Source organism: Grammomys surdaster, unplaced genomic scaffold, assembly GCF_004785775.1.
Source record: "Grammomys surdaster isolate TR1022 unplaced genomic scaffold, NIH_TR_1.0 336, whole genome shotgun sequence".
In the NCBI taxonomy this organism is placed as follows: Eukaryota; Metazoa; Chordata; class Mammalia; order Rodentia; family Muridae; genus Grammomys; species Grammomys surdaster.
In genome coordinates, this window is record NW_021604755.1 from 104251 (window position 1) to 131413 (window position 27163).

Below are 27163 nucleotides of genomic sequence, written 5' to 3' on the forward strand. Positions count from 1 at the left end.
AATTATTACTAGAAATGAGGACCACTTTAAATCTTAGAGCTAAAGAAGGTAGTACAGATTTTAATGGGTAGAAAATGATTTGGAAAAAACATATATTTCAGTGTACAGAATAGTACTTCTTTTGTTTAAAGATTTTACATTTCTTTTGTATCTCTGTGTGCATGCGTGTGGATGCTTGTGTCCTTTAGTGTGCACAGGGAGACAAGAGGACAATTTTCAGGAGTGGGTTCTCTCCTTCTACCATGTGGGTCCCAGGGATTGGGCTCAGGTTGTCAGCCTTGGCAGCAGGCTCCTTTACCAGCTAAGCCAAAGCATTAGCCCTCTAGCTATGCTTTTATGATCCTTGGTAACTATTTGAAGCACATGCACTTTGTTTTTATGACAAGCATAGAAATAACAAGTAAAAAGCACTGATTTTAGGTATTTATTATCATTATTTTTTTAAAAAAGCAACTTCCAGGGTATACCATTGTACAGGTTCAGCCCAGTCTCCTAGAGCACAGTGCGGTGATGACAAGCCTTTTATAACAATAACTCAGAGATGCTGAACATCCGTAACTAAATTGCGATAGAAAGAGAGAAGAGTTTAATGTTATGTGTATTCAGAAATCATATTCTAATTCTTTTAAATCGGTTCTTCAAGCGTGATAACGCAGCTGAGCTCAGATAACTAAAAAACCTTTCCATCCGCCTGGTGAGTACGAACAGGTTTTGCATAGCTTGCAAACAAATTCCACCCACTTTACACAGCATGAATCCCTTTTGCTCCTGAACTGTTGGCCGTTCTCTCACGATAATTCTTTGATGGATTTTCCACCATCATATTGTGTGCAAGTGGCAAGTGAGGATCATATCCGCTTCTCCTTGGGCTTCCAGCGAGACCCCTGTCCCAGGCTGGAGAGCCAAGACTTTCCCACTTGTTTATGGTAGCTTTGTCCCTGATGCTGGGGAAAGACAGCTCTTATGTCTCCCAAAAGTGTGTGCCAAGCTCCAGGCAGGATCTGTCTCTGAGCTGGCTGTCACAGCAGAAGGACTGCAGTTCTCAGCAAGGCTGTCCTTGGCGTTGAGTAAAGGAGGGTGTCGTCACTCAGTAACTATTTGTACATTGTAAAAGCAGAATGGTCATGGGAGATCAACAAGCACAGCTTGGTAGGGTAACCTGCCATGAAATATCACCGGCTTTAATAATTTACTACAACTGTTCTTTTTATTCACACTGATAGGACGTGCTTCCATCTGTCACGTGGAATATGAATATATACAACAAAATTTGGCTTGTATAAAAAAGGAAAACCTCCGTAAGGACAATAACAAGGGGTCAAACAAATAACACATGCAGTTTGCTAATTACAATCACCATCTCTGTTGCTTACAGGGAATGACACAGAACCCATGGACTTTGTAAACCATGTCAAGGCTTTTCCTGCCTGTAGTAACCTACTATGAAAGGTAGTAACCTTGACAGTTTCTAGAAACTTCTAACCATAATTCTGAATGACTAGGGAGGACATTCAGTCAATTCTAAGGTCAAACCTTGCAAATTCTTCTCAGAATCGCCATGTATCAGCATTCATTTTTCCTCAGACACTTTACCACGGCCTCTTGGGACACTGCACAAGGCACAGGGTAGCCTGCTCTTGGAGTCTGCTGCCTTCCCGGGAGCCCACGCTTATAGAACAGCAATGCCAGCATCTTGGTTCCTACTTTCTGATGGCTACACAAATCGTGCAGCAGGAGTGGGGGGGGGGCTGTTTTGTACTGCCAGCAGTCAAAACAGTCACCATGGGCTCATGGTCTGCATCCTTTGAGCCTGGGGAGCCCATTCTCTTTGGAATGGTTTTCTGGGCTCAGCAATGTCACCTCAGGTGGCTGAGACATTCTGGCCCCTGTTTAACAAGGGACTACATTAAACAAGCCTTGTTCTACAAGAGGATAGTGTGGGGGCACAGTAAGGGTGAGGGAGATCTTTTTCATAACTCCTGAAAAGCAGGGAGTGGCAGCCACAGGGAGAAGGGTGAGGTCTGGGGTATACTTGGGAAAGTGTTACTTAGGTGTCAGCACCACAGGTCTTGGACTTGGGTGTTCTTCCAGGTTGATTTTCCCCAGACAATACTTTTTATGCTGGTGGTTTCCCCACTCTCCTCTGCTTTTCTTTCTAAGGTAGGGATTACAAATAGTGTTTACCTCTCTCAATTCTAACTGATGACTGACAGGTCAAAAGAGATGTGAAGTACTGTGGGAAAATATAATTGGATTAAATTGAGAACTAGTGCTGAGATTGATTAATAATGTCTGCCTTGGGAACAAGGATTGGTGTCTATGGAGTGCACCACACCTGGATGCCTCTGTTCTAAACAAGCTGAAAGAATGAGGCTAACTTGAGTTCTTGAAGGATCTTTGGAAATCACAGCAAAAAGCATAAAAACTTAGGCTCATTTTAAACCATTTGTTGCAGGGAAGAATTTAGAGGTTTTGGAGCCTGAGACAGGAATTTTGGGACCTGTGGAAAACTGAGGAAGGAAACATCACTTTGGATGGGCTGTACACTGCCTTTGACAATGACCTCTGTTTTCATGGTTGGGTGACAGTGTCCAGGGTTTACATGAGGTTAAAGGGCTCGCTGATCAAGCAGCTTCAGAATAATGTGGAGGAGTGGGGTGAGGTCTCAGACAGAGTTTTTGTGTTACACAATGGATGTATTTCTCCTTGTTTCATAACTGGTAAATTTTGTGAGCAGGGTGAAAGGCCAAGGGGAGCTATACTGTACATACAATGGCCTGCTTCAAAGTAAATCAACTGGAAATGGTTTTCTTACCAAGACAGGACTGCTGTCTCTTAGCTGGATTTAGAAATCTCTGGTGTACTGGAGATGAAGGACCTTGTGGTCTCATGTGGAAGGTTCTGGGTGATCAGGTTTAATCTATGCTATAACCAACCTTGATGTTTAAAGTGAATCAGTAGCAGGTTGCCTTTGACAATGACAAGGCTTGTTGTTTTAGGACCTAAGCCTGGCTGAAGCCAGCCATTTCTAGATGTACCAGCTGGAAGCTCCCATCAACAGTTTTTCATCAGTGCTAAGCACTGACTTCCTCCACTTCTAAGCATGACAGCACCTTTCCCCTTCTCTCTTCACTGGGAAACCAGGAAATTTGGGAAAGAGAATAGAGCATATATTCTTATATAAGGGAACCTGCAGATCCTAGTTGGATACCTATTTGATGCATACTAGGGACACCACACATTTCCAGAGTTGCTGGGTGGTACCCAGGGGTAAGGATGGCCTGGTTCCCAGTCCAAGGGTCAAGAGTCAGATCAGTGAGGTGGCATTCAGAATCTCAGTCAGGGTGTTTCTTATCCAATGCTGCATTCCATTCTCAGAAATCACTTTCTCCCTGGTCTCCATGGGACATAATCTGGCTGAGAGCACCATGGCAGTGTGGCCATCTCTGGAACCTTCCTCGAGAGGTGAGGGGTCACAGGCTATAATGTGACTGTCATTGTCTCATTGTCTGTCTTCAGGCAGTTCAAAATTCCCATTTTGTTCTGCCCATCACGACTTGCTTTTAAATCGTGCAAACATCAGCCGTCGCTCACCACGTAGGCTGGGCAGATCTTTCTGTCAGCAGAGGAGCCTCCTGCTGGAGTTGCTCAGGCAGCCCAGAGCTCGGATTTTGGGTTCTAGACAGAAGGCCTTGGAGGAGGTCGGGAGGGGGGCGGTGCCCTGTTAGGGGGTGGGGCCTGAGGAGGAGGGGGGAGAGTGGATGGTGGGGAAGGGATGGGAGGAGTGGGGGCACTGGGGGCTGGGGGAGGGCAGTGGGGAGCAGGGGGTGGGGGTGTGTAGATAGGCGCAGGAGGTGAGGAGCTGGGGTGGTAGGTGTTGTTGAGGGGATACTTGGCTGGCTGACTGTTCTTCACTCTGGTGAAGTTGATACAGCGTCCCTGGAAGAGAATCAGAGGAGGACCATGAACCAGTGTCTTAAGGTAGAGCAAGTACTGAGCATGGTGGCCCTTGAGGGACAAGAGGTACAGTGACATGGTGCTGCTGACTTAGTGACCTGATGACCTAGTGACCTGATATCACATTAGCCACTCGTCTCTTTGAATCTTTGTCCCTTCCTGAGCTGGCTGGGTCTCAAAATTGTCACAATCCATTTCCCTTACAGTCTCTCACTGTCTTGGGTGGGGAGAGAAGAGGGTCGATGCTAGGGTCGATAACATTATGAAGGGTGTCCTATTTACTTTTAGCCTTGTCAGTAGGGTGTCACCAGCGTTCCTTTCTCTGGGGTTGAGAAACAAGTCCCTTTCCCCAGGCCCTGTACCCTAGACTGCTTTTGGGCTGGCCACAGGCACCTGTCTAAACCTCTTCTTGTAAGAAATTCCACCAGAGACATTTCATTGCTGAACAGCTATATCTCTGAATTTGGCTTTTTCCATGTGTGGCTTCCTAGGGATTTGACAGGACAATGCTGAGAGACCCCTGTGTCCTCTCCACAAACAGGCTCTGGAGGGTACAGAGCCTGAAGCCAGCCTGAGGCAGCCCCACTTCCTGCTGTGCTCTCTCTGTGTTCTTTTACCAGGCACCAGGCCCTACACTTTCCTGTGGCAGAGTCTCTTATGCATGTCACCAGCTCTGTGAACTCCTGTCATGTATGCCTTCTTATGAGATTCTCCCTGTGTGCTCCAGGCCACCCCGTGTGCTCCCAGCTTTCCTTGGCTTCCCAGGCCCATGAAGCATCTGTGGCTGTCCCTACCATGTGTCACAGAATCATCTTCCCTCCTAGGAAAGCCCTGTGGTGTCACCTCTGAGTATGCCTTTTTTTTTTCCTCCTCGTGCTCATTCTCCTACTGCTGGGATAGAGCACTGCCTGACTATCTCTCCACACTGATGTGTGGCCTGTAATTCTAGCCTTGGTAGAGGCATGTCCAGAGAGCCCCCAGTTCTCACCAGACCCCAGAGAAGGGCCGGAAGGGGAGTGCAGAGAGCCAGGCTGTAGAACTTAAGAAACATGGTGTGTGTATGTGTGTGTGTTTGTGTGTGAAAGAGAGAGAGACAGAGACAGAGACAGAGATGAGAGACAGAGACAGACAGAGAGTCAGAGAGAGAGAGGGACACAAACGTGGGCACACACACACACACACACACACACACACACACACACACACAGATAGAGACAGAGACCAAAGACTTGTCCTGTGTTGAGTCGTCAAGCTGCAAGTGTGTGTGGAGTGGGAGATGAGGAGGCAAGGTGAACCCTTCCTTTCCTGTGAGCCCCATCCTTCGAGTCATGGACAGAGGCCCACATCCCCACCCATCTTCCCCATAACTCTGGCCTCAAGTCTTCCTTTGCTTCCCTGAGTGTTTCTCTAGTTACTGTCTTCAGCACACACCCCAGCCACACACCGCAGTTGTTTTATCTATAAATGCTTTGCCTCTCATGACAGAGGAGACAGTTTGCTTCTCTACAAGAAGAAACCTCCTAAGATGTTTTGGACGAAAGACCGGGAGAGTCTCAGTCAGAATGGAGCTGTCTGAAGCCTCTTGGGAAAAGCAGAGGCTTTGGGATCATTAGCAACGGTCTGGAAATTCCTTCCCCAGATGCCATGTTAGCTAGTGTCTGGGTCAGAAAGAGCTAGACTCAACCAGATTGTACCTGCTTAGGATTATGATACCCCACACAGGTGCCAGCACTGGGGTCCTTGGTGTGAGCATGTCACAAGGTGATGTGCTTTGTAGGACCAAGCTTTACTGGGTCTCTATTGGGGCTCCACTAAGACAATCATCCCCCATTTTCCCACCCAGAACTCTAGGCTCTGTCCAACTTTAGGGGTGAACACTTGCAAATGTAAAGTCTCCCCTGGCCAGGTGGTTCTTTTATAGCTGAGTGAACCTGCCCTGGTGACAGTTTTCTGGTGACACCATGTGAGGGTCTTTCCTTCACGATGTTATGGCTGTCTGTGATACAGTCCCACATTGAGAACTCAGAATTGGGCTTTACTGAGCTACCTACTCTGCTTTCTTTCCTAGACACCCAATGTCCACTAATAGCTTTGGGGGCCTTGGTTCCTTAAAGATACAAGGAGATTCTGGGCTGCTGGAGCTGAGGTCTGGTCCCACTGCCTTCAGATCTTAGCGTTGCTCTGGGCCAATTAGTTCAGAAGGCCACATGCTTGTTGTATGAAACAGGGGATACTGCTCTCTGGAGGTCCCTCTGTCCACTGTCCCACAAGCTCCTGGCTCTCCACCAATGTCTGCTTAGAGCCCACATTGGGAGTCGAAATCTCTGATGTGGACTGGGGATCTTCAGAACACCACATATTTACAAGCACTGTGACAGTCCTCTCATCAACTGAAGGGAAGAAGGGTCTAGAATAGTGTCTGGGAAACAGTGGAATTTAGAGCTGCCCTCTGCTGATGCAGAAACAGACACAGGAGGCAGAGGTGGCCTTGCCTGTAGTAGATATACAACTGGAGGTAGGTCTCACTCCAGCTTTGGTGCTGAGTGAGTTGCACAGCATGAGTGACTTCCATAATGAAATTGGTAAATGAATAAATGAACCATGGGAGGTGACAGAAGCAGCCTCGGAACCCTTTCTGCAATGCATCATGGGAGGTGATGGAAGCAGCCTTGGAGCCCCTCCTGCAATGAACCATGGGAGGTGATAGAAGCAGCCTCAGAGCCCCTCCTACCTTCTTGTTGCAACATGACCATTGTCACTTATTTCTTATGGAACATCCCATAGTGCTTTGCATATGCAGCTGACAGATGATGCATTGCACTTATCTTGCTGAGAAAAAGTGAAACTCAGCAGAAATGCACCCTGGGGCAATTTACTGTAAGACTTGCTCTTCAAAAGAGAGGCGTGGCTCCAGAGTGTTCTAAAAACCTAGGCCAGAGGCGCCAGCATAAACATGAGACACAGGGGTGTGTGATTGGCCTAAAGACTAGTTTACAGGGCATTTTATTCCCGTTTTCACTCTTATTTTTTTACTCGTGAGGGGATAATAGAAAGGCCAGATGTCGTTGGTATTGTACACGCCAGCAGATCTCCAGTGTTTGGTTAAAAAAGTTGCTATGGTGACCAGAGCTTTCTCTCATGATACTGGCCCCTTGCAACTCTGTTTAATTCTCCGCAGCACTGTTTCTGGGTGGTTTGAGTCATATCCAGAGCTGGCTTTGACCTTAGTTTACCTTGCCTTCTTCATTAACAAAATAAGAATGCTATATTTTTTTTCCAGATATGCTCTGATAGAATTTTATTTTACTTTTTAAGTTTATTTGTGTATATGGGTGTTTTGCCTGCACATATGTCTGTGTAGTATGTGTGTGCCTAGAAGTTAGAAGAAGTCATCAGATCTCCTAGAACCGAAGTTACAGATGGTTATGAGCTACCCTGTGAGCCCTGGGAATTGAACTTCTGCAGGAGACCCAGTGTTCTTAACTACGGAGCCACCTCTTTATCCCCTTTGGTAGAATGTTTTAATAAGGCCTGGGGATATAATAAGTTGTACAGCACTTGCCTAGCATGCATGAGATCCTAGGTTCAATCCTGAGTAACAGACACACACACACACACACACACACACACACCATCTTCATCTGTGAAGGATCCATGAGCACTTCAAAACCCTACGAGCAAGGTATCATTACCTCCATTGTAGAGAAGTGAAAGGGAGGGCTCAGGCCTATTTAAATAATTTGTTCAAAACCACGCAGGCAGCGACAGGTAGGGTGGGAAGGAAGCCTAGCTCTGCACAGCTCCAGAATGCGCTCTTTTTACTATTATCCTGGATATGAATGATAAGTGCAAAAATATCCCTGAAGGACCAATAGCTAGCTTTACACAGTATAGCACTTGGCCACAAGCCGTCAACAGATGTGAGATTGTCTAGAATGTAAGTCTGCCTGCTGAGTTCACCCTCTAGTGCCAGGTTCTTCAATGGCTCTATTTACAATAAACTCCATAGCCTTTGATGACATGAGGTCCTATGATGTGCTCTTTGCTCTACCTGCAGGACACCCAGACTGTCCCGTCTAGGCTCTCTGTGGATACTTTTCAATGACACGAATAGCACAGTATGTGGTTCTTTTCTCAAGTATCACCCAGGTAGCCTTAGGGCCTCTCCTTGAGGCTAGGGCTCCTACTAAGATCTCAAGGTGTAAGTGGTCACTTGACAGATAATCCTTGTACAGTTGTGCGTCTCTGAGTGGGGGATTCTTTAAAAGCTCACATAGTCCTCATAAATTTAGCTTTTCAGACGTAGACACCATTAAGATACCTTACCATGGGCTCTATGGATGCTTCCAGTTCTTGGGGAGTTGTGGTGAGGATGCTGTGTGCTCTCTCTGGTCTCATCTCACCTCTCTCAGCAGGGATTCGTGTAGCTCAGGCTGTCCTTGACCTTGTTGTGTGGCCAAGGATGGCTGTGTCTCTACTCCCAAGTGCTGGGGTTACACACATGCACAGCCACACTTAGTTTTTATGTCATACAGGGGAGGGAACACAGGGCTTAATTGATTTTCTTTTAAAGGAAATTGCCCCCTAACAAATCCTTTTGCCTAATTACAGCATGGTTGGGATATGAGGTCTTGTTGACCACACTCAGGTTTTTTCCTTGGACTGTAGAGAGTGTGGAGACAGGATTGGCAGTGTGGGACTGTGCTCTGCCAGGGGCTGGGCTCTTGCTTTGTTTTGTCCCTAACATACTCTTGCAGTGAAACCTGGGGCAAGTTACCATCTCTGAGGCCTTCACTGCCTTGATCTTCTGCACTGGCTAGATGTGTCTAGGGGCCTTCATCCCTGGCCTCCGATTCCATCAGATCTGGGTGACTGTGGAAACCTTTGCCTGCAGTTTAATTGGATTCTTTGGGGAAGCCAGTTTGCACATCTTTTTATGTTGCTTAGTTTGGCTGGCTCTGATCCCTAGAGTTGCATATCTTCCAGCTGTTTGTTAGGTCTCTGAAATACTAGTAAACTGGAAAATGTCAGCATTGGAAGCTTCACCTTTTCTTCTTAGGTTACCCTGGTGAGGATTCAAGCTGGGCCCTGAGTTTCTGAGTTTGAGCCTGTGGGATGCTGGGGAGACGCGAGAAGAGCTTTGGGGTGATTGTGTGCAGAACATTTGCCAGGGGTGAGCTCATGAGTGCTGAGTGTTAGGAAACATCTGGGTATCAGGCACGCTCAGCAGAGATGGAGCTGGCCTTCGGAGATGGTTAAACATATGCCATGGCCCCATGAATTAAACCAAATAGTTTCCTACGAGCAGAGGTCATTCAAGGAAATTGGATTTCACAGAGAGAATACTAAAGCAATCACGGAAAAAGTGTAACATGCAAGCCAAGTTTTCTCTACAAATACCTTTTCCTCTGACCTAGTTTTCACATTCTCTATCTTGTTGGGAGGGCTGTAGGTATTTCTCAAGTTACAATAGGATTAATCTTCCAAAGTTTGTTTGGAGTTGGCTGTTTGGGATGGTGGTTGGGGAAATTGATCTTGGAAAGAATGTCTGGTTCTCAGGCTAGACCATAAAACTCATTGGCTCGCTACTGTCCAAGGATGTAACTGATGAAGTTGGCACTCTAGTGCTGCATTATGACAGGGACTTCAGGGCACCATCTTCCCATGTATGCCTCTCTCCACTCTGGGTCACTGCATCCTTTCCCAAGCAGTTACATCACCTGTCAATCACTAGGGGCTTCAGCCAGTACTGAGCAAGCATCAGGAGGATACAGGTGGAGACGGAGTCAATGACTCAGAACAGATGGACCCAAGCGGCCATAGTTGTGATCTGTGATGGTGCCATCATTGATTGACTGGACCAGAGCCAGGCATTTAACCTGGGCTGGCTCAGTAGGATTCTCTTTCCTGGGAATCAGAACATCCAAGTAGGGATAGGCAGGGAGGCACAACCAACCCTCGAAGTGAAAACTGGGGCAGGGGACACCATCTTCTGTGTGTCAGAGAGAATCAGATGACACTTAAAGCCCTAAGAGTCTCCCCCATTCTCACTATTCACATCTAAAACTGGTCAGGTAGTACAAAGGTTTCCTGGCCCTGCCTTTTCCTTAACATAGAGGTTTCCATATAAAATCTCCACACATGTGTGTATACACGTATGTAGCAGTATACAAAGTGTACATGTCGTAAGTGTACACACACATTCAATGTTCTTTCTGCTTTTTGACTTTTAGTGTCTACAGGATGTCTGAGTTCTTAGCACAGCGGTTGGCTGGCTCTGGTGAGCCTCTCTGGCCCAACTCACTTTCTTTTCTGTCTTTAATGTCGATCATCATCTCAAAAGAAGACACCATGCTCGGGCTTTTCTTGTGACAACACTTACATTCTAGGTCCAGTTCTGTGACAGAGATAAACAGGTATTGCATGTGCCCAGGACAGCAGAAAGTGTGCTGTCAGGGTGGAGCAGGCGTTCATCCAGCCCCCTGCCTCCACCTCAGGCTCGGCTTGTCTGTAATACATTTCCTCTCCTAGCCTGCTTTTTAAGTGCTGTCCGGGGAAAAGGATCCAAGGTCAACTCTCTTGGTTATTTGATTCATTCTGCTGACACACAAGCTGGCGTGCGTGCTCTCTGTAATCATGTCTTTTGATGCCAAAACTAGGGGTAAGATGAAAGCGTGGAGGAAATATTTGGAAACATGAGGGAGCTGGAGAAGCAAAGGGAAGGGTGGAAACAAAATGGCCTATCTTTAGCAGGATGCATGATTTGTCAGTAATTACTACTGAGATATGATTTATTTAATATACGTCTCCCTTTCATCTGATTGCAAAGTTCTATATTTGTTGAAAACTTGGAAAATACATGAAATGAAGAGGAAAAAGAGGAAGGGAGAAGAAACGTAGGTAACAGGACTCAAATACTTCTGTGTTTTTCCTTTTTACAAATCACAGATACCCACACAGTGCATGGATTTACAACAGTTGAATCAGACTGTGTAAAAATTAAATAACATGCCATGGGTACCCCTCCCTTTATTCTGGTTCTTGTACCTAGGACCTTGTAAGTGCTCGGCAAAGGCTCTGCCATTGAACCCTGCTCAGCTCTTCACTTCCCTGCTATTTTCTTGATTTATTATTTGAAATGTTCATATATATTTGCCATTAACCCTAACTCTATCTGCCCCCTACTCCCTCCATACCTCCCTGTCTCTCCTGTCCCTCTTCACAGTGTCTCTCCTTTCTTGCTTTAGGTGCCTCTGCCATCTACTGAGTCCCATTAGAGCTGCTCTTCTGTATATGGCTGTGGGTTATCCATGGGTACACGGGCAATAGTCAACCTCTAAAAAAGAGTGAGTCTCCCTTCTTTGGAATCCCACAGCTCCTCAGCTGTGGGTGTGGCTCTGGAGCCCCACCCCCATGCTAGGATTTCTAACTGATCATATGCAGGTCCTGTGCTTCCTTCATGTTTTTAACCTCTCACAGAAGCATGAGCTGTAGTTATTAAATTCCTTACTGTGAGCAGTAGAAATCCAGCTCTCTCTACTGTGAAAGACAGGACTGCGTCCATTTACCCACTGGTCACTCAAGGCAGAGTCGCTGAGTTAGTTAATGCACCTTGGCATGGTTTGATCATATTGCCAACTTTTCTTCTAGAAAAATGGATTACAGCCTTTAGTCTTGATACTATTTTATGATGATTTTAATTACAGTTTCATGAAGGGAAGGTTTCCAGTGTGACAGTCAGAGGGAATGGAATCATTTCGGTGGTGGTGGTTTCATTACATTTCATTACAGGTTTCTGTCCACACCCTTAGTGAATGGCCCGTTCACAAGCTCTGCTCATGTCTCTACTGGGCTATTCCCTTATAAATTTGTTTCATAATCCATTGAGTCCAGTTGATGGTGCCCACATGTGCACAGGCATAGATAGGGTCATCTATGAGCCTGGTCACCCTAGCAAAGCTAAAGACAAGGACTCCTCCCCCATCGGAGCTACCTACAACAGTAGTGCCAAGCTGGGGTGTAGGCCGAGGTGCCCTCTCCATCTGTGCTAGGATGCTGGCCGGCCTGACCGCATGCAGGCAGCCATAGCTGCTGCTAGTTCATGAAAAGTATCTTTTACGTCCCAGTTCACTGAGTCCAAAAATTTGAAAGTAAAGATTTTTGATATAAAACAAGATAATCATATTTTTAGTCACATTTAATTATTTTCTATTCAATTGATGATTTTAAAAAGTAATATTTAAAAATTTAAGAGAATATTCTTGAGATCATTCAAAATCCTGGTTTTTGTCTATTTTGATCTACTAATATGGTACATTTTATAATTTTTCTAATAAAAATTATCTATATATTTTGAAATAAACTAAAAGTTTCAGAATCATATCATTAATCTTTGGGGTGTGTGTATGTATAGTCTAGTGGTCAAACTTAGGTATGGCTCCTCAGGTCCCACCCCCTCTTATTTATTTATTTATTTATTTATTTATTTATTTATTTATTTATTGAGATAGTCTCTTACTGCCCTGGAATTTGCTGAGTAGGCTGGCCAGCTGGTGAGCCCAAGGACCCACTTGTTCTACAACATCACACAGGGCCACGCCCATGGATCCCATTGCCCGGCCACCCCCAGGCATAGCTGTTCCTGCTTCTCTATGTGTGCTCTGCTGACTGAACTCAGGTCCTCATGCTTGCACAGCAAGCACTTAATAGACTGACCCCTCCCCACCCCCGCCTCAACTTAGCATTGTTGCTCCTAATTTACTAGAAAAGAGTGCACATTTTCCTTCTGTACTATGCTATTTTGTCATCAAAGTCATCTTCACAAAACAAATTTGGTCGATTTTTACCTCTTCAAATGATCTGTACTTCTGAGATAGCTGAGGATTTGCTTGATCATGGAAATAATAAGAGAAATCTCTTGCAAAAACTTGTAGGCTTCTTTTCTACAGTCCTTTTATACTTTTCTTAAAATTGACTTGTTAAGCCTTAAAACATACTATTTTAGTTATGTGTATTTGCATGTGTCTGTATGATTTTGTGCATGTCTGGCAGTTTGAGTAGGTGTGGTCCCCATGGACTCCTGTGTTTGAATGCTTGGTTCATGGGGAGAGGCATTCTTGGAGGTGTTGCCTTGTTGGATTGGGTGTAATTTTATTGGAGGAGGTGTGTCACCAGGAACAGGCTTTGAGGTTTCAGAAGCTCAAGCAAGGCCCAGTGTCTCAGTGTTTTTCCCCCTGCTTCCTGTGAATCAAGATGTACAACTCTCAAGTTCCTTCTCCTGTCTGTTTGTTGTCATGTTTCCCACTAAGACAATAATGAACTAAACCTGTAAGCCAGCCCCACTTAAATGTTTTTCTTTATAACAGTTGCCCTGGTCATGGTGTCTCTCCACAGCAATAGAGACTCTAACTACAGTGTGTGAATGCTGGTGCCTGTGGAGGCCAGTGGCACTGGGTCTCCTGTAATTGGGGTTACAGGCAGTTGGTAGATACTTGATGAGAATTTAACCCGAGTCCTCTGTGAGGGTAGTACATGCTTTAACCACCCAGCCCTCACTCCACCTTCCTGCACTTTCTCCTATTCAGTTTAATAGTCCACAATGTCTCAGAGCATCATCCAATCCATCAAAGGTTTGAAAGCATTTGGACAGTGTTGTCTGCACAGGAACTCTTTTGTGAGAGAGTGGAGAACTCTTTCTCTTCATATGACACTCTCGCGCACTGACTGTTTTGATGTAAAGATCTGCCAGTGATGCTCATATTTCCAGAGAACTCACATAAATCCCAATCTCAATTCTACGGGACTCACTTTGTTCTCTCTAGTTTGCTTGTTACTAACCAGTCCTATGTTCTCTCTAGTTTGCTTGTTACTAACCAGTCCTATGTTCTCTCTAGTTTGCTCGTTACTAACCAGTCCTATGTGTCTGCTCTCTGTGGGTTAATTGTATATTCTTTCCTGACTGTGAACTCATCTGTGTTAACGTTTCCCTCAGCCAGCAATGGAGGACTTCAAGGCTCTGATATTTGCAGAGCACACAGGTTTTCTCTGTGGTGTTCCCTTGCCACCACTTTCTAGATGCCTGCTAACCACAGCTTCAATTTCCTTGCAGGTCCAATGGTCATTTGTGAGTGTTTTAAAACCTGTAAGAATTTTCTACAAAGAAGAGTTTACTCCCTCATAATTGACTTTCAGCTTTGTGCACGAGTGCGTATATGTGTGTGTGTGTGTTCGTGTGTGTGTGTGCATGTGTGTGATGCATATATGTGTGCGTGTGTGTATGATGCATATATGTGTGTGTGCGTGTGTGTGTCATGAATATATGTGTGTGTGCATGTGTGTGTATGTGTGCATGTGTGTGTGTGTGTGTGTCATGCATATATGTGTGCATGTGTGTGTGTGTGCATGTGCGTGTGTGTGCATGTGTGCGCGTGTGTGTCATGCATATATATGTGCGTGTGTGTCGTGGTTGGAAAATGTGGCTTATAGAAATTATTTTTTTTCCAATTTTTTGTGTGGCTTATGCTATAGTCAAATTTAATAAATAAAAAAAATAACACGGACTCTCTACTTGAAGGGTGCTGGCATATGATTCCCTGATGTAAAAGCCTCTCTATCTCTGTCAGCTTGATCTCTTGAAGCCCAAGGGTGGTTCAGGCTCGAGAACTTTCTCCCTCAATATTTTACACAATTATGCTCACTCCAATTTTAATTCCATTGCTCTAGTCACTGGGCCACCCAAGAGCAGCAGGGAGGGGCCACCCTCAGACCCAACTGGGCAGAGAATCCTTTTCACTCTTTGTGGTAACAGTTCCTCTGAGAAGATGCTACCCTCAGCTTTTTCTTTCTTCATCCTGCCACCCACTCAAGGCTGATGCCACCTGCATCTCTGTTCCTCAAGTCCTGAGGCTTTAGCAGTCCTGAAGAACTGCATACGGTGGAAGTGGTATGCTGGCCTGAGTCTGACTCTAAGGGCCTTGAAGTTTCTGCTTCCTGGTTTCAGTACCATGGGCTTTGACTCTGGGATATTCCACTTCGGGGAGCCATGAGAGAAAGAGTAGGGGAGGGGTGGAGGGGGAGAGAGAGGAGGGGAAGAGAGATAGAGACAGAGACTGAGAGACAGGAGAGTGAAGAAACCCTGTAGAATTCCTAGTCCAGGTAGCTCTGGGAACTTCAGAGCCAGCCACCATCTGGCCACAGTTTCACAAGAAATCTCAGATGAAGGCTATCGAATGGGGACCTGCTCAAACCAGAGAATTTGGAGAAAAAAAAACCCTAGTAAGCTGCAGCTAAGTTAGTATGTTTTAGAATAGTTTATCCTGGAACCATACTCGTATCTGCATAGCAGGTACAGTCACAGCCTGTGGAAGATGGGCGCCTCCTTTCCTTTGGAGTCTGAATGCAACACTTCTCAAGGTAACAGCTGTCTGACTGGGTAGGACTTTACACTCTAGACCCCTGAGAGGAAGGTAAGATTGTCAAAGGGCAGAAAGATACAACCTTGATGGTAACCAGGAGGGATAGTTCGTATGGTAACCAGAAAATACAATCCTAACAGTAACCAGGAAATAGAACTCCAAGGGCAACCAGGGGATACAGCCCAGTGGTAATGGCACACTACAGCCCTGACAGTAAACAGAGTGTGCAGACCTAACAACTGCAACCAGAAGATGTGTGTCTAGTGATGAACAGAAAATCTATCCTGACTGTAACCAGAAGCTCCAACTCTGGCAGTAACCATGTGAAATCCCTCCTGATCCCCGACGCTGCCTTACAGAACACATGTTGAAAAGGTTTGCACATAGAACACCGACCGACCCCAGAAAGAGCTGGGGATGAGGCTGTGAGGAGACAACCTGCCAGCGGCAGTTCACTCTTCTAAGCTGGGCCTATAACACTCAACCGCTGGCTTCCATGTCACCCAAACAACAGCTCGGGATCCCTCAAATCTGTAGTCACAGGGTGTTCATATGCCAGGAGCGCCAGTTTGACTGAGGTGGTCTTAAAGTACAGTTTAATAAATACTATGCTGGAAAGGAAGTGCAGTAAGGCAGAGTTAGCTGCACCCCAAAGAGGGTGAGCGAGCTGTCCCATGGGTTGTTAAATGTCAGTGTCTGATATACGTAAGTTATAATTAATTACTTCTCATACAAATAAATGTATTCATACGCCCAAGTTAAGTTGAGAGGGACTCTGATGGACAGTCAGAAAACCATTGTAAACAAGAAAGATACAATGTATCGGATGACATACAATGGTTTTACCAAAACACTGGCTGTGGATGCTTAAAACTCCACTAGATCTCATCAATACAAGAAGCTGTGACATGACATGCTCTGTTTCTCTCTCTCTCTCTCTCTCTCTCTCTCTCTCTCTCTCTCTCTCTCTCTCTCTCTCTCTGTGTGTGTGTATGGAGGTGCACATGTGTATGTTGTGGAGGTCAAAGGACAGCCTTGGGTGTCATCTTAGGAAGCCATCCACAAGTATTTATTTATTTATTTATGTATGTATGTATGTATTTATTTATTTATTTAAGAACTGGCCCAGAGCTCAAGTTATAGGCAAACTGGTTAGTGAGCCTCAAGGATAAATGTACTGTCTCTACACCCTAAGCTGTAGGACTTCAAGCATCCACCAGCATGTCTGATTTTTTTTAAAATTTATTTTTTGTGTATAGTAGGTATTTTACCTACATGTATGTCTGTGCATGGGTTGGGGTTAGCTGCAGAAGCCAGAAGAGGGAACTAGATCTCCTGGAACTGGGATTACAGACAGTAGTGAGCCACACATATGGGCTTTGGGAATTGAACCCAGGTCCTCTGGAAGAGTAGCCAGTGCTCTTAAGCAATGAGCCGTCTCTCCAGCGCCTTGGATTTTTTTTTTTTAATGTGTATTCTGGGAACTGAACTCAAGTCCTTGAACTTGCAAGGCACACACTCTGTTGGCTGAGATCTCTCTCCAGCCCTGTTTATAGGTCTTAGTCCTGAAAGCATGCACGCACACACACACACACAAAATGCATGAGTGTGTATCTGAGTGTGTATCTGAGTGTGATCAAATAGAAGAGATCAAGGAATTGTGATCAAGAGACAAAAGTGATACTTACTAAACAGGGATTGGGTCTAAAAATTCCGACCTTCCCGGGCAAGAAGACAAGAACTCAGACAGATGAGTGGGCAGTGTTTTGGAGGAGGACCAGGTTGGCAACATTTGTTGGAGGAAGGAGCTTGTAACAAATGGTAACCCAGCGTGGTGCACCCTAAATACCGCTTAAGTTTGCTCTTGTAAAACCCAGCAGCTGGCACTGACCATCGTCCCTTCATTGGAGACACGAAGTTCAATGTGCACTCCATGGGTCCTGCCAAGTTGCACAGGGATTACTTTGCCAAAAAGCCTGGTTTTAATTGTTGTTTTGGAGAGGTCTCAGCAAAGAACATTGTTTTAGTGCATTTCTCTATGACTTGAGAAAAGCCTGTGGCACGGTGTGCTATGTGGAAGTCTGAGCCAGGGTGAACACTCTTTGCTCTATCCTTCCCTCATTTTCTGTCCTCTGTCTCAGATATTTCTCCTGGCTTCCTCTAGGGTCTAGATGAAGGCCTCTAACTACTTAGATCCATCATTAGTGCAGTATTTCTATTTATTATTTTATTTATGTTGAGGTATTTGCCTTAAAAAGTTAGTGCCAGAGATAAACTAAGATTGCCTTGCCAAGAGCATTATTTAGCTTGGATATGAAAATGTAAAATCACAAAATTGTGATTCATCCAGTGCATAGCTCAAATCTGCTTCTGCTCTTATGTGAAGCCTCACATTGGAAGGGTAGTGATTTCCTCCTCATCCTTGTCCCCATTCTCCCTGTCCCCCTCTCCTTCCTTCTCACAGGGAGAGAAGTGTCATCTTTAGGATAACTTCCTTCTCTATGCCTGTAGATATTTAAAGTGTGTTTTCCTAAAGTAGAGATATAATGATTTAAAAAACCCCACTTTTGTCTGTGTGATTTCACAGTTGCTTGTGAACAGCTTCCGTACAGACTCTGTTTCTTCCCCTCAGATCTGTACAGTGAAGGACAAAGGCCCTCATAGGTTGGCATTTGGAGATGGAGCTCCTGGGAGCCAACAGTCTACTGTTTCTTTTCCTTTTCCTCTTCAGCAGTGCAGACTGAGTGGCCCTGGGCACATGTTTCCCAGCCTGCTTTGTACAAGGTGGATTAAAGGGAAGGAAATGGCACCAGACACGTGGCCTCCTTTGCAGCAATGTGGATGAAGCAGAAGTGGTTTGTGCAAGTCTAGCTTGTATCTTAAAAACGAGGAGCAGGAAAAGAAACAAACCAAAACCAAACAACAACAACAACCACAAAGACAAAATGAGGAGTGTGGCCTTTTCTTCTGATCTTGGGATAAAGACCACTCCTAGGGGTTCGTAGGATAATAAGGCTGAAGGCCTCTGGTCCCTGCCCACATGGGGAGACCATATTGAACACCTTGTTTGGATTTACTATTTTGAATTTTTGCTGGATCAGCTGATGATCCAAAATTATATAATTCAAGAAATACGATCCTAAAGAAAATGTTTTATTGCAAAGGAGAGGACACAGAACTAGGTATCTGGGGGCTATGGCAGACTCTCGCAGTGACATCCCGGGGCTAGGCAGAGCTTTGGGGGTACCTCCTAATTTTGACTAGGTGGTCCAGCTGTTCTCAGGTGAGGCTACTACGATCCTGCATGCCTCTTAAACTGAAACCAAAGGCAGACAGTTCTCCAGAGCCCTGTAGGCTCTCAGATGACATCTGCAATTGCATGGTCAGAGAAATGGAAAATTTATAGCACCAAGAATCTGGGATTCATTTAGGAGCATTAATTTGAATTATCCAACCTCAAAATTGTTTTCAGGCCTCCACTAGGCTCCAATATCCTTCCTCATTATGAAACCACGCACAGCCGGGCCTGCAGTGCCCTGGTACCAACTGGCCTCATTTCTGTGGTTCAAGAGATACCTCATCAGTTCTGTGATTCCCAGGCTGGGCCAAGCCCATGTTCTGTATGACCCTGGGAGAAATCACTCATTACATTCCTAGTTAAATTTCAGAAAGAATCTTTAAAGAAAGACCTGCCTTAAACCTATTAGAAAGGGGCAGGGTGTAAAGGACAGCAAATAAACAGTCTTGATAATTACTAAATTAAAAACAATTTGGGTGGCAGTGGCTAGGTAGTGGAGCTTAAGCCTAGGGCTATGGGCGTGTTAGGCAAGGGCGCTGTTGCTGAGCTAGGTGCCCAGCCCTAATAAATCTTATTTGTTCGTAAGGACCAGACTCAGGAAGAGACTTGACTAATGTCTCCTTGGACCAAAGCAATGCTGCTTGTCTGTATTATGACACAGGCTCATTTCAGACTGTGCATGGTTTCATAATAAGGAAGGGTATTGGAGCCTACTGGAGGCCTGAACACAATTTTGACACTGGATAATTTAAGTGAATGTGTCTAAATGGGTGGCATTGGCTGGTCCCTCCTGGTTGTACAAGGCCTTCCAGGAGGGCAGATATCAGCCCGGGTGCCTATCCAGGTTGTGGCTACTACACTCACCTCTACTGTCCCATGTTGTCTGGTCACTGTTTTGGCTCCACACTTTCCTCTTCCAATGAACTGAGGAGACCTTTGGGACAAGAGTGACCTGTGCGTACTCTTGCCTTTATGGTCAACTCCATGGCCTTCTTCAAATGATTGGCCTTTTATGGGTCTCTGACTCACAAGAAATAGAGATAGATCTGGGCCTCATAGGGCCTTTCTCAAAGACTAGCCCTGGAATGAATTCAGCCATGAACTCGAATAACCCTGAGACTCCTGGGAGAAGAAAGGTGACCTCATGCTTAGTAAGACCAGCCTTGGAGGACCCCACTGTGAACAGGAGTGGTTTGGCTCACTGTCCCTTCTGAGGCTGTGGTTACTGACTCCTCCCATTCAACTAAGGAAGAGGTTCCTGAGGCTGACAGATGTGGGTGACAGATGTGGCTGGGTAGGAGGCAGAGGAACGCAGCTGTGGGACAGTTGTGAGAAGTGATGGTCCTGGACCCAGACGCCTTGTCTTCCTGTGGCTGATGCCATTACACCTGGTGCTTTTGTGTTTTCTAGTGCCCCCCTCTTTCAAAGCTCAGCACTTTGTTGTAGTATATGGTGTTGAAGAAGCTTCTAGAACAGTACCCGGCACCTCCCGGTGTTCAGTTAGGATGACCAAGGGAGCTGAGGAAGTGTGCCGTGGCGCTACAGAGGGACCTCTGGCTTACATCACTATTGTGTGCCTCTGCTTAGCTCCCGTCCCACTTCTGTTCTGTCTCTTCATGTCTCACTGTTTATGAGGTGTGCAGCCTTCTCTGTCACATGCTCCCAGTATTCTATCCAGGTAGTGGAGCCAGCCAAACTAAGGCTGAAACGTCTGAAAGAGTGAGCCATCAATCCTCTTTTAAGGTATTTTTTCTGAGGTGTTTGTCATGACAATGAAAGCAGACACGATTGTGGGTGTGGTGAAGCCTCAGACCTCTTGTCTTGAGATCTGACACCCTGTTCTGGGCCCTACACATACAGTGGGTTCAGACTGCCTCTAAGTTTTGACAGTTAAAAATTGAGAAGTCCTTTAGGTCCTCACACTGAGATGTTCTTAAGATGTAGGAACGTTAGCAAGAGGAAGTCCCTAGATATGGCCACTGGCCAGTGAAGGATTATCAGAGTACTTATCTGTCCTTCTGAGGCCATGCCGTGGGCTTTGAGGACTGCCACACCTAGTGATGGCAGAGGTATGTGGAAAGGGACTTGAGATGGAACAGGCAAAGGGATGAAGGTGTAGAGAGCACTGAGGCATGGTTCAGTGGTTAGCACATGGTCTGAGCCATCTTCTTCGCCTGGAAAGGTGATGCTTTTAAAGGTGCCAGCAAACCCAGAAACAGCTGTGTGGAATTGTAACCAGGTGTTGCATGAGTCTGAGCATTGCCCCACAGCTGCCCAGCACATCCCATAGTCCCAAGTGCTTGTGCAGAGCACCTGAGCTGATGGTGGAGCAGTGGGCACTTGGATGCAGAACAAGCCAGGTTTGCTGTTTCAGGGTACAGCTGTCAGGGAGAGAGAGTCATATAACTTCGTCTTCTCTTTCTCTTTCTCCTTCTCCTTCTCCTTCTCCTTCTCCTTCTCCTTCTCCTTCTCCTTCTCCTTCTCCTTCTCCTTCTCCTTCTCCTTCTTCTCTCTTCCTCCTCCTCCTCCTCTTCTTCTCTTCCTCCTTTTCCTCTTCTTCCTCCTCCTCCTCTTTCTTCTTTTCTCCTCCTCCTCTTCTCTTCTCCTCCTCCTCTTCCTCCTCCTTCTTTAAAGATTTATTTATTTATTTTTATGTATATGAGTATATTGTAGCTGTCTTCAGACACACCAGAAGAGGGCATTGGATCCCATTACAGATGGTTCTGAGCCACCATGTGGTTGCTGGGAATTGAACTCAGGACCTCTGGAAGAGCACTTAACCACTGAGGCATCTCTCCAGCACCTAACTGCTTCTTCTTTTTTCTAACCTGAGTCCTGATGGGAGTCAGAAATCTCTGTGCATGCACAGGGGCAGAATTCAGTCCACGTGACTTCCTCAGTTGCTCTCTACCTTGATTTTTGAGACAGGGCATCTCACTGAACCTGGAGTTTACTGATTCAGTGGGGTTGGCTGTCCAGGCAGCCTCAGGATCTCCCTGTTTCTACATCCCCAGTGCTGGGATTACGGGTTCGCACTGCCATGCTTGGTAAACAAACCAATCAACAAACACCCAAGTTCTGGAAATCGGACCATGGCAAGTACTTTACTGACTATGCTCAAGGGTGATACTTTTTTATGGGAATAAAGGAACAGTCTCCAAAAACTGCAGGCACTGAACAACGTACCTTCTGAGGAGATCCTAGTTTATTTTAGGATAATTAATTGTACTTGCTTTTGGCTTGTTGCTGCCAGAGATGACCTGAATGTACTGACACAGACTATCTGTGAAAGCCTGATGACGACACAGTAGCCTGATCTCATCACCTTAATTGCTACACAGAGACAAAGACCTGTCCACTCTGTCACAGTGAACAGCAGCCATAGTGACTGTAGATGGGGCAAGGTGGAGGTGAGGACACTCAGTGTTTATGTGCCAGGGTCTAAGCTCACAGGAGCACAGAGCATGAGTTTTGCTCTCTCATCACCAACAGTCGGAGCACTCCTGCCTGCTCCCAGGCTACACAACTCATGGACGAGCGTCACTGCCTCCCTCACAGGCTAAAGAGTTGAGTTTTAGATGGTTTTTTACCTGACATTTCAGTTTGGTTATTCTGATTTTAAGAATGTAACATGTAATGAAAATGTTGGACATTTTTCACTTTAGAAAACTCTTAACTATTAAAGCTATTTTTTCCCCTGTGTCATGGTGCTCATTGTGATGTTTCACTAGTCTGTGGCCCCTGTCTAAAAAGGCTTGGTCAGTGACCTCCTCTCTGGATCAGCCTATGGAGAAGATCTTGAATTGTTATGGTGTCTCCCCTGTGTAGCGTTGCTGGCACCTCTGCCTGTGTAATAGTGAAGTGGCAAAGGGCACAGAACTGATGGCTTTCCAGGCTGGTAAATTTGTAGGAAGGAGCCCCAAACAAAAGAGGAACAATGTAGGGGTATGTGGAGAGCAGCACATTCCCCAGGGGACCCTAATGGCTTGAACAAGAGGAGCTCATTCTGAAGAAGACATTGCCCTGTTAATGTTCCCATTGTTGGACACATAAGACTATGAACATCTTTCCCTGGAATCCTTACACCTTTCAAGTGACTCATGTCCTGGGCCAAGTCCCTGCTTACTCAATCTCTACAGGGACCGGATGCCAGTTCACAGCTGCCCTATGTGAAAGACAGCTTTCCTCTCCTCTCCCTTGCCCCTCTCCCTTCCAGACATGTTCTTTTGTAGCTGGCCTTGAACTTACTATGTAGCCAAGGATGGCCTTGAACCTCAGATCTTCTGCCTCTACCTCTTGAGAGCTGAAATTACAGCTAGGTGCTACAAGCTTTGGTTTCTGGGATGCTGGAGATGGAATCAGGGCCTCATGAATACTACACAGGCACTTTACCAACTGAATATGTCCCAGCCCCTAGGGAATCCTTTACTTGGTTCTCCACAGGGTCTCCAGCTAATAGTGCTGGGCTCTTTTTGAAAGTTAGTCACAAAGGCTTCCTTGGAATCCACAAGTGGATCCCCTTTTTCATCATGTCTGAGCATGAGCACAGCACCAGTTGTAAAGAGTGACCATGAATGGTAAGTTAAACAAAATGCAGCCTTGTGGAAGGTTCTGGGCTATGCAAAAGTGGACCAAGTCTCACTCTTCCAGAGCTCAGTTTGTCCTGAAAAAGGATCCTCTGTGTCTACACGGGGCATCACCCTGTTCAGAAGCCTAGATATTGGAACCTGATCCCTGGGACCTGACTGTACCCAGTTCTTCACTGCAATGAACTCTACAGTCATTTGTTATCCTCTCTGGCTGTTGGGAATCCTGGTTGATACTAGAATAGCCTCCCAAATAGTCTCTGGGGAAACGAGCACTCACTAGGGTTGTCTCATGGTAACTAGAGATCTGTCACCATTATTTCAGAGAACAAGAAGCTATAACCTTACAGTGAGGACACATGGGAACAGTGATGGCCATCACATAAAAGTTAACATCTAGGAAAGCAACTTCAAGACCACTGAAGAAACAGTAAACGTGGAACCTTGGCCCTGTCCACCAAAAGCATTACGTCACAGTGTTCTGTCACTGGGTGAAGAGCAAGATCATAAACCAAATGAAGATTGAGCTTCATAGCAAACTTCTGAGTCCCACCCTCATGGAAGTCTCTCGGCCCCACCCTCTTGGAGGTCTCTCAGCAAGGAGAATGGCCAGAGCCCAGAGAAAAGCTAAACTGGTGTCAAGATCTGAGTGTCTCCATGAGACCTAGCTGCAGGGTGAGACCTAGAATCGAGGGTGAAAGCAGACATTGTCACTGCAGAGAACCCTGCACTCCCCCATGTGACCAGTGCCCTGTATCCCCTCGCTTGATCTAGAACATTCTTCCATCCACCAGGATCTAACTCAGACATCAGCTATCTAGATCTAAAGAAGCAACTGTAAGCCCGTATCTTCTTCCTTCTGTTTCTTTAAATGAGCACTTAATTTATCAAATAAAAGCAATTAATGGTGTCGAAACATTTATTGAGGGAAGAGAAGAGAAAGCACAGCTGTGGCCAATGCTTGGAAACCCTATATCTATCCCATAGTTCTCTGGTCCTCTCATTTCCAGGTGGTAGAGTAGGAATCAGGACCCCTTCCTCCCCCCACACACACACCAGGAAAAATTTTCATTGACTCCTTGAGGATGTCTCTTTTTGGTGAATTGATCAATAACCAGAACTAAGAACTCACTTTTATTTTAGTTGTAGATTCTCATTTGGCTCCTACATTAAAATTTTAATTTAATTTAATTTGAGGGTTAGAGAGATGGCTTAGCTAAGATCCCTGGCTGCTCTTCCAGAGGACCCAAATTTGATTCCCAGCACCTGTGTGGTAACTCACATCTGTCTGCATTCAGTTCCAGGGCATCCGGTGCCCCCTTTGGCCTCTGTGGGCAACAGGCATGTACATGGTACACAGATAGACATGTAGGCAAAATGCCCATGCATATAAAACATGAATCATCTGTCACACAGACATGTGGTGTTGCTTTATGTGACATCTGACCGTATTTCATGTGCACACAATTGCACAGCTGCTTTTGAAAGGTGTGAGTGTCTCAACAGGAAGTGGCTGTTTTCACTCAGTTCTGGCTCTCTAGTCAGAGGGTCCATGAATGGCCTTGGTCCACAGGCTGCTGTCATGAGCGGGTCTAAACCTCGTACTCCTGCAAGGAATGTCTTCCGGCATGTTGCCACTTCTTGGTGAATAAAGGTTTCCCAAGCCTTTTCTGTGACATTCATTTACGTCTGCTCTGTTTGTGGTGTTCACATGTGTTAAGTCCATGTACATGTGTTAAGTCCATGTACATGTGTGCCCATGGAGGCCAGAGGTCAGTGTGTGGTGTCTTCCCCTTTTCCTGTCCACCTTATTTCTTTGAGACAGGGCCTCTGGCTGTATCTGGAGCTGGCTAATTCAGCTGCACTGTCTGGCCACAGAGCCGCAGCCATTCTCTTGCTTCCTCACAGCACTGGGAGATCATGCTGCTGCCATGCGTTGGCGTCAAGCTTGTGCATCAAGCGTGTCACCGACAGAGCGTCTCACGGCCTCGTTTCCATTCTTTAAGTGATGCCTTATTCAACAGGCCTTCCTCATGAAGGCAGATCTCATGAACTGTGCCTAGCATATATGAAATAAAATCACACTTTATGTTTGTATAACAGTGGTCTCCCTGTGTGGTGTAGGAGAGGAGTCAGCAGCACACAGGGATCATCAGGGGTCAACTGCTCCATTCTTTAGTCTCACAGTTAGCTGTGACAGGCTCCCAACAATCCTTGTTCAGAAGACAATGGAGAAATGGGTGCTGTCATTAGCACACATCAGGAGAGGGGCTGCATTGCACACATTCATTCTAAGGTGTACATTTAACTTAAACCAATATATGGAGTGCACATTTTAAAAAAGAATAAAGCATTCATGCTTGTTTGAAGAACAATGCCTCTGGACCTTTGTGATACCTTACTGGGTGAAGGCACCACAGTGCTACCAAGCCTGGTGGCTAGACTCCATCCCTGGAATCTCTGCAGTGGGAGGAAAGAACCAACTCCTGCAGATTGTTCTCTGACCTCCACAGGCTGCTGTGTATTGCATGTGTGTTAGTGTACACACACACACACACACACACACACACACACACACACACACACACAAATACATAAATGTTAAAGGAACAATGGCCCCAATATGGAGTTAGCATATGCTACAAAGAATCCTTTTATGTCTATTTGCAATCTGACGTCTTGCTAGTGCCAAAGGTTTTATAGCAGTGATTTTCATTGCATGGAGCACACATGGGAAGACTCAGGAACTGTTGTGTCTGCCTAGACCCTGCTCATGGCTCTCTCCTCCAGGTGCTGATAGTAGCGTTCAGTTGATGAGAAACAACTTCCAGAGGATGATGCTCCAGTACCAAGTGTGTATTCTTTCCCAGGAAACCCGAGGTTGGAAATAGCCTTGTCTCAAGACCCTCCTGTATATCTTAGTTGAGTCAGCAAGAGGATAGTTTAGACACAGGCTGAAGGTTTCTCTGAGGCTATGGCACTATTTGGGGGGGGTCCATATAAGAATATCTGTTCAATTTTGATGTGTCTGTGTTCAACAGGCAAAACAGTAAGAGGCACGTGAAACGAAGGAGACATCATTAGTCGATCTTAAACATTCACGAGCCAAGGCTCTGGCTCTAGGTTTAATAAGATGTAAACAGATACTGTCCATAGTTTGAGTCAACTTCTTTCCAACAAAAATGTCCTTCTAGTGTCTGACTTTTATTTTCAACAGTCAAAAGCCTTTTCAGAAAAACACACAGGGTTGGGCTGGTGAGATGCTCAGTGGGTCAGGACACTTGCTACAGAGCATGGTGACCTGAATTTGATCCCTATCGTAGAAGGGAACCAACTCCCACAGGTTGTCCTCTGGCCTCCACTTTTGCTCTGAGGCATGTGTGCACCCTGCCCTTAAATAAATACACACACACACCAGGATGCTTCAAGAAGGGCTCAAGATATTAGACAAAGAAATCCCGTGGTGGAGTCTGTGATGAGGTTACGCCTGACTCGGCAACTCTGGCCACAGCTGGACTGCAGGGCTAGCTTTGAACTCCCATGTTGATGATACTTGGCTAGAGGGTGCCTGCCACGTGGGAGCATGGCATGGGGGTGGAATAAGAGGTTTGGTTAACACAACAGTCGTTGGGAAGAAAAGCCAGCTCTGGCATGTAAGTAAAGAGAATCAGTTGGACTACCTGTGAGCCAACATGGGGAACCCATGTCCTGTCATGGCCTGCACTAAGAGCAGCTGAGTGATGTGACGACCCATATACAGCAAGTGCCACTTCAGGACACCTTGTGAGGAATCAATGCTACCCTCCATGGAGGGCACCCCTGTCAAGACAGCTTTGGACGAACTGCGAAGCCTTTCAGAATACTGACCGGAGCACAGACCTCCTCTAGACTGCTTGCTAAAGGCCACT

The 27163-nt window shown here is 45.8% G+C and overlaps 1 protein-coding gene across 1 annotated transcript in view; it reads right to left on the bottom strand.

Moving 5' to 3' along the window:
- Positions 1-410: 410 nt before the first annotated feature.
- Positions 411-27163, bottom strand: part of Antxr1 (ANTXR cell adhesion molecule 1) — a 197714-nt gene continuing 170961 nt past the window's right edge. The window contains exon 18 of the mRNA XM_028778462.1: positions 411-3939. Within this exon, the coding sequence (XP_028634295.1) occupies positions 3679-3939 (261 nt within the window). The 3' untranslated portion in view covers positions 411-3678. The remainder of the gene's footprint in view (positions 3940-27163) is intronic.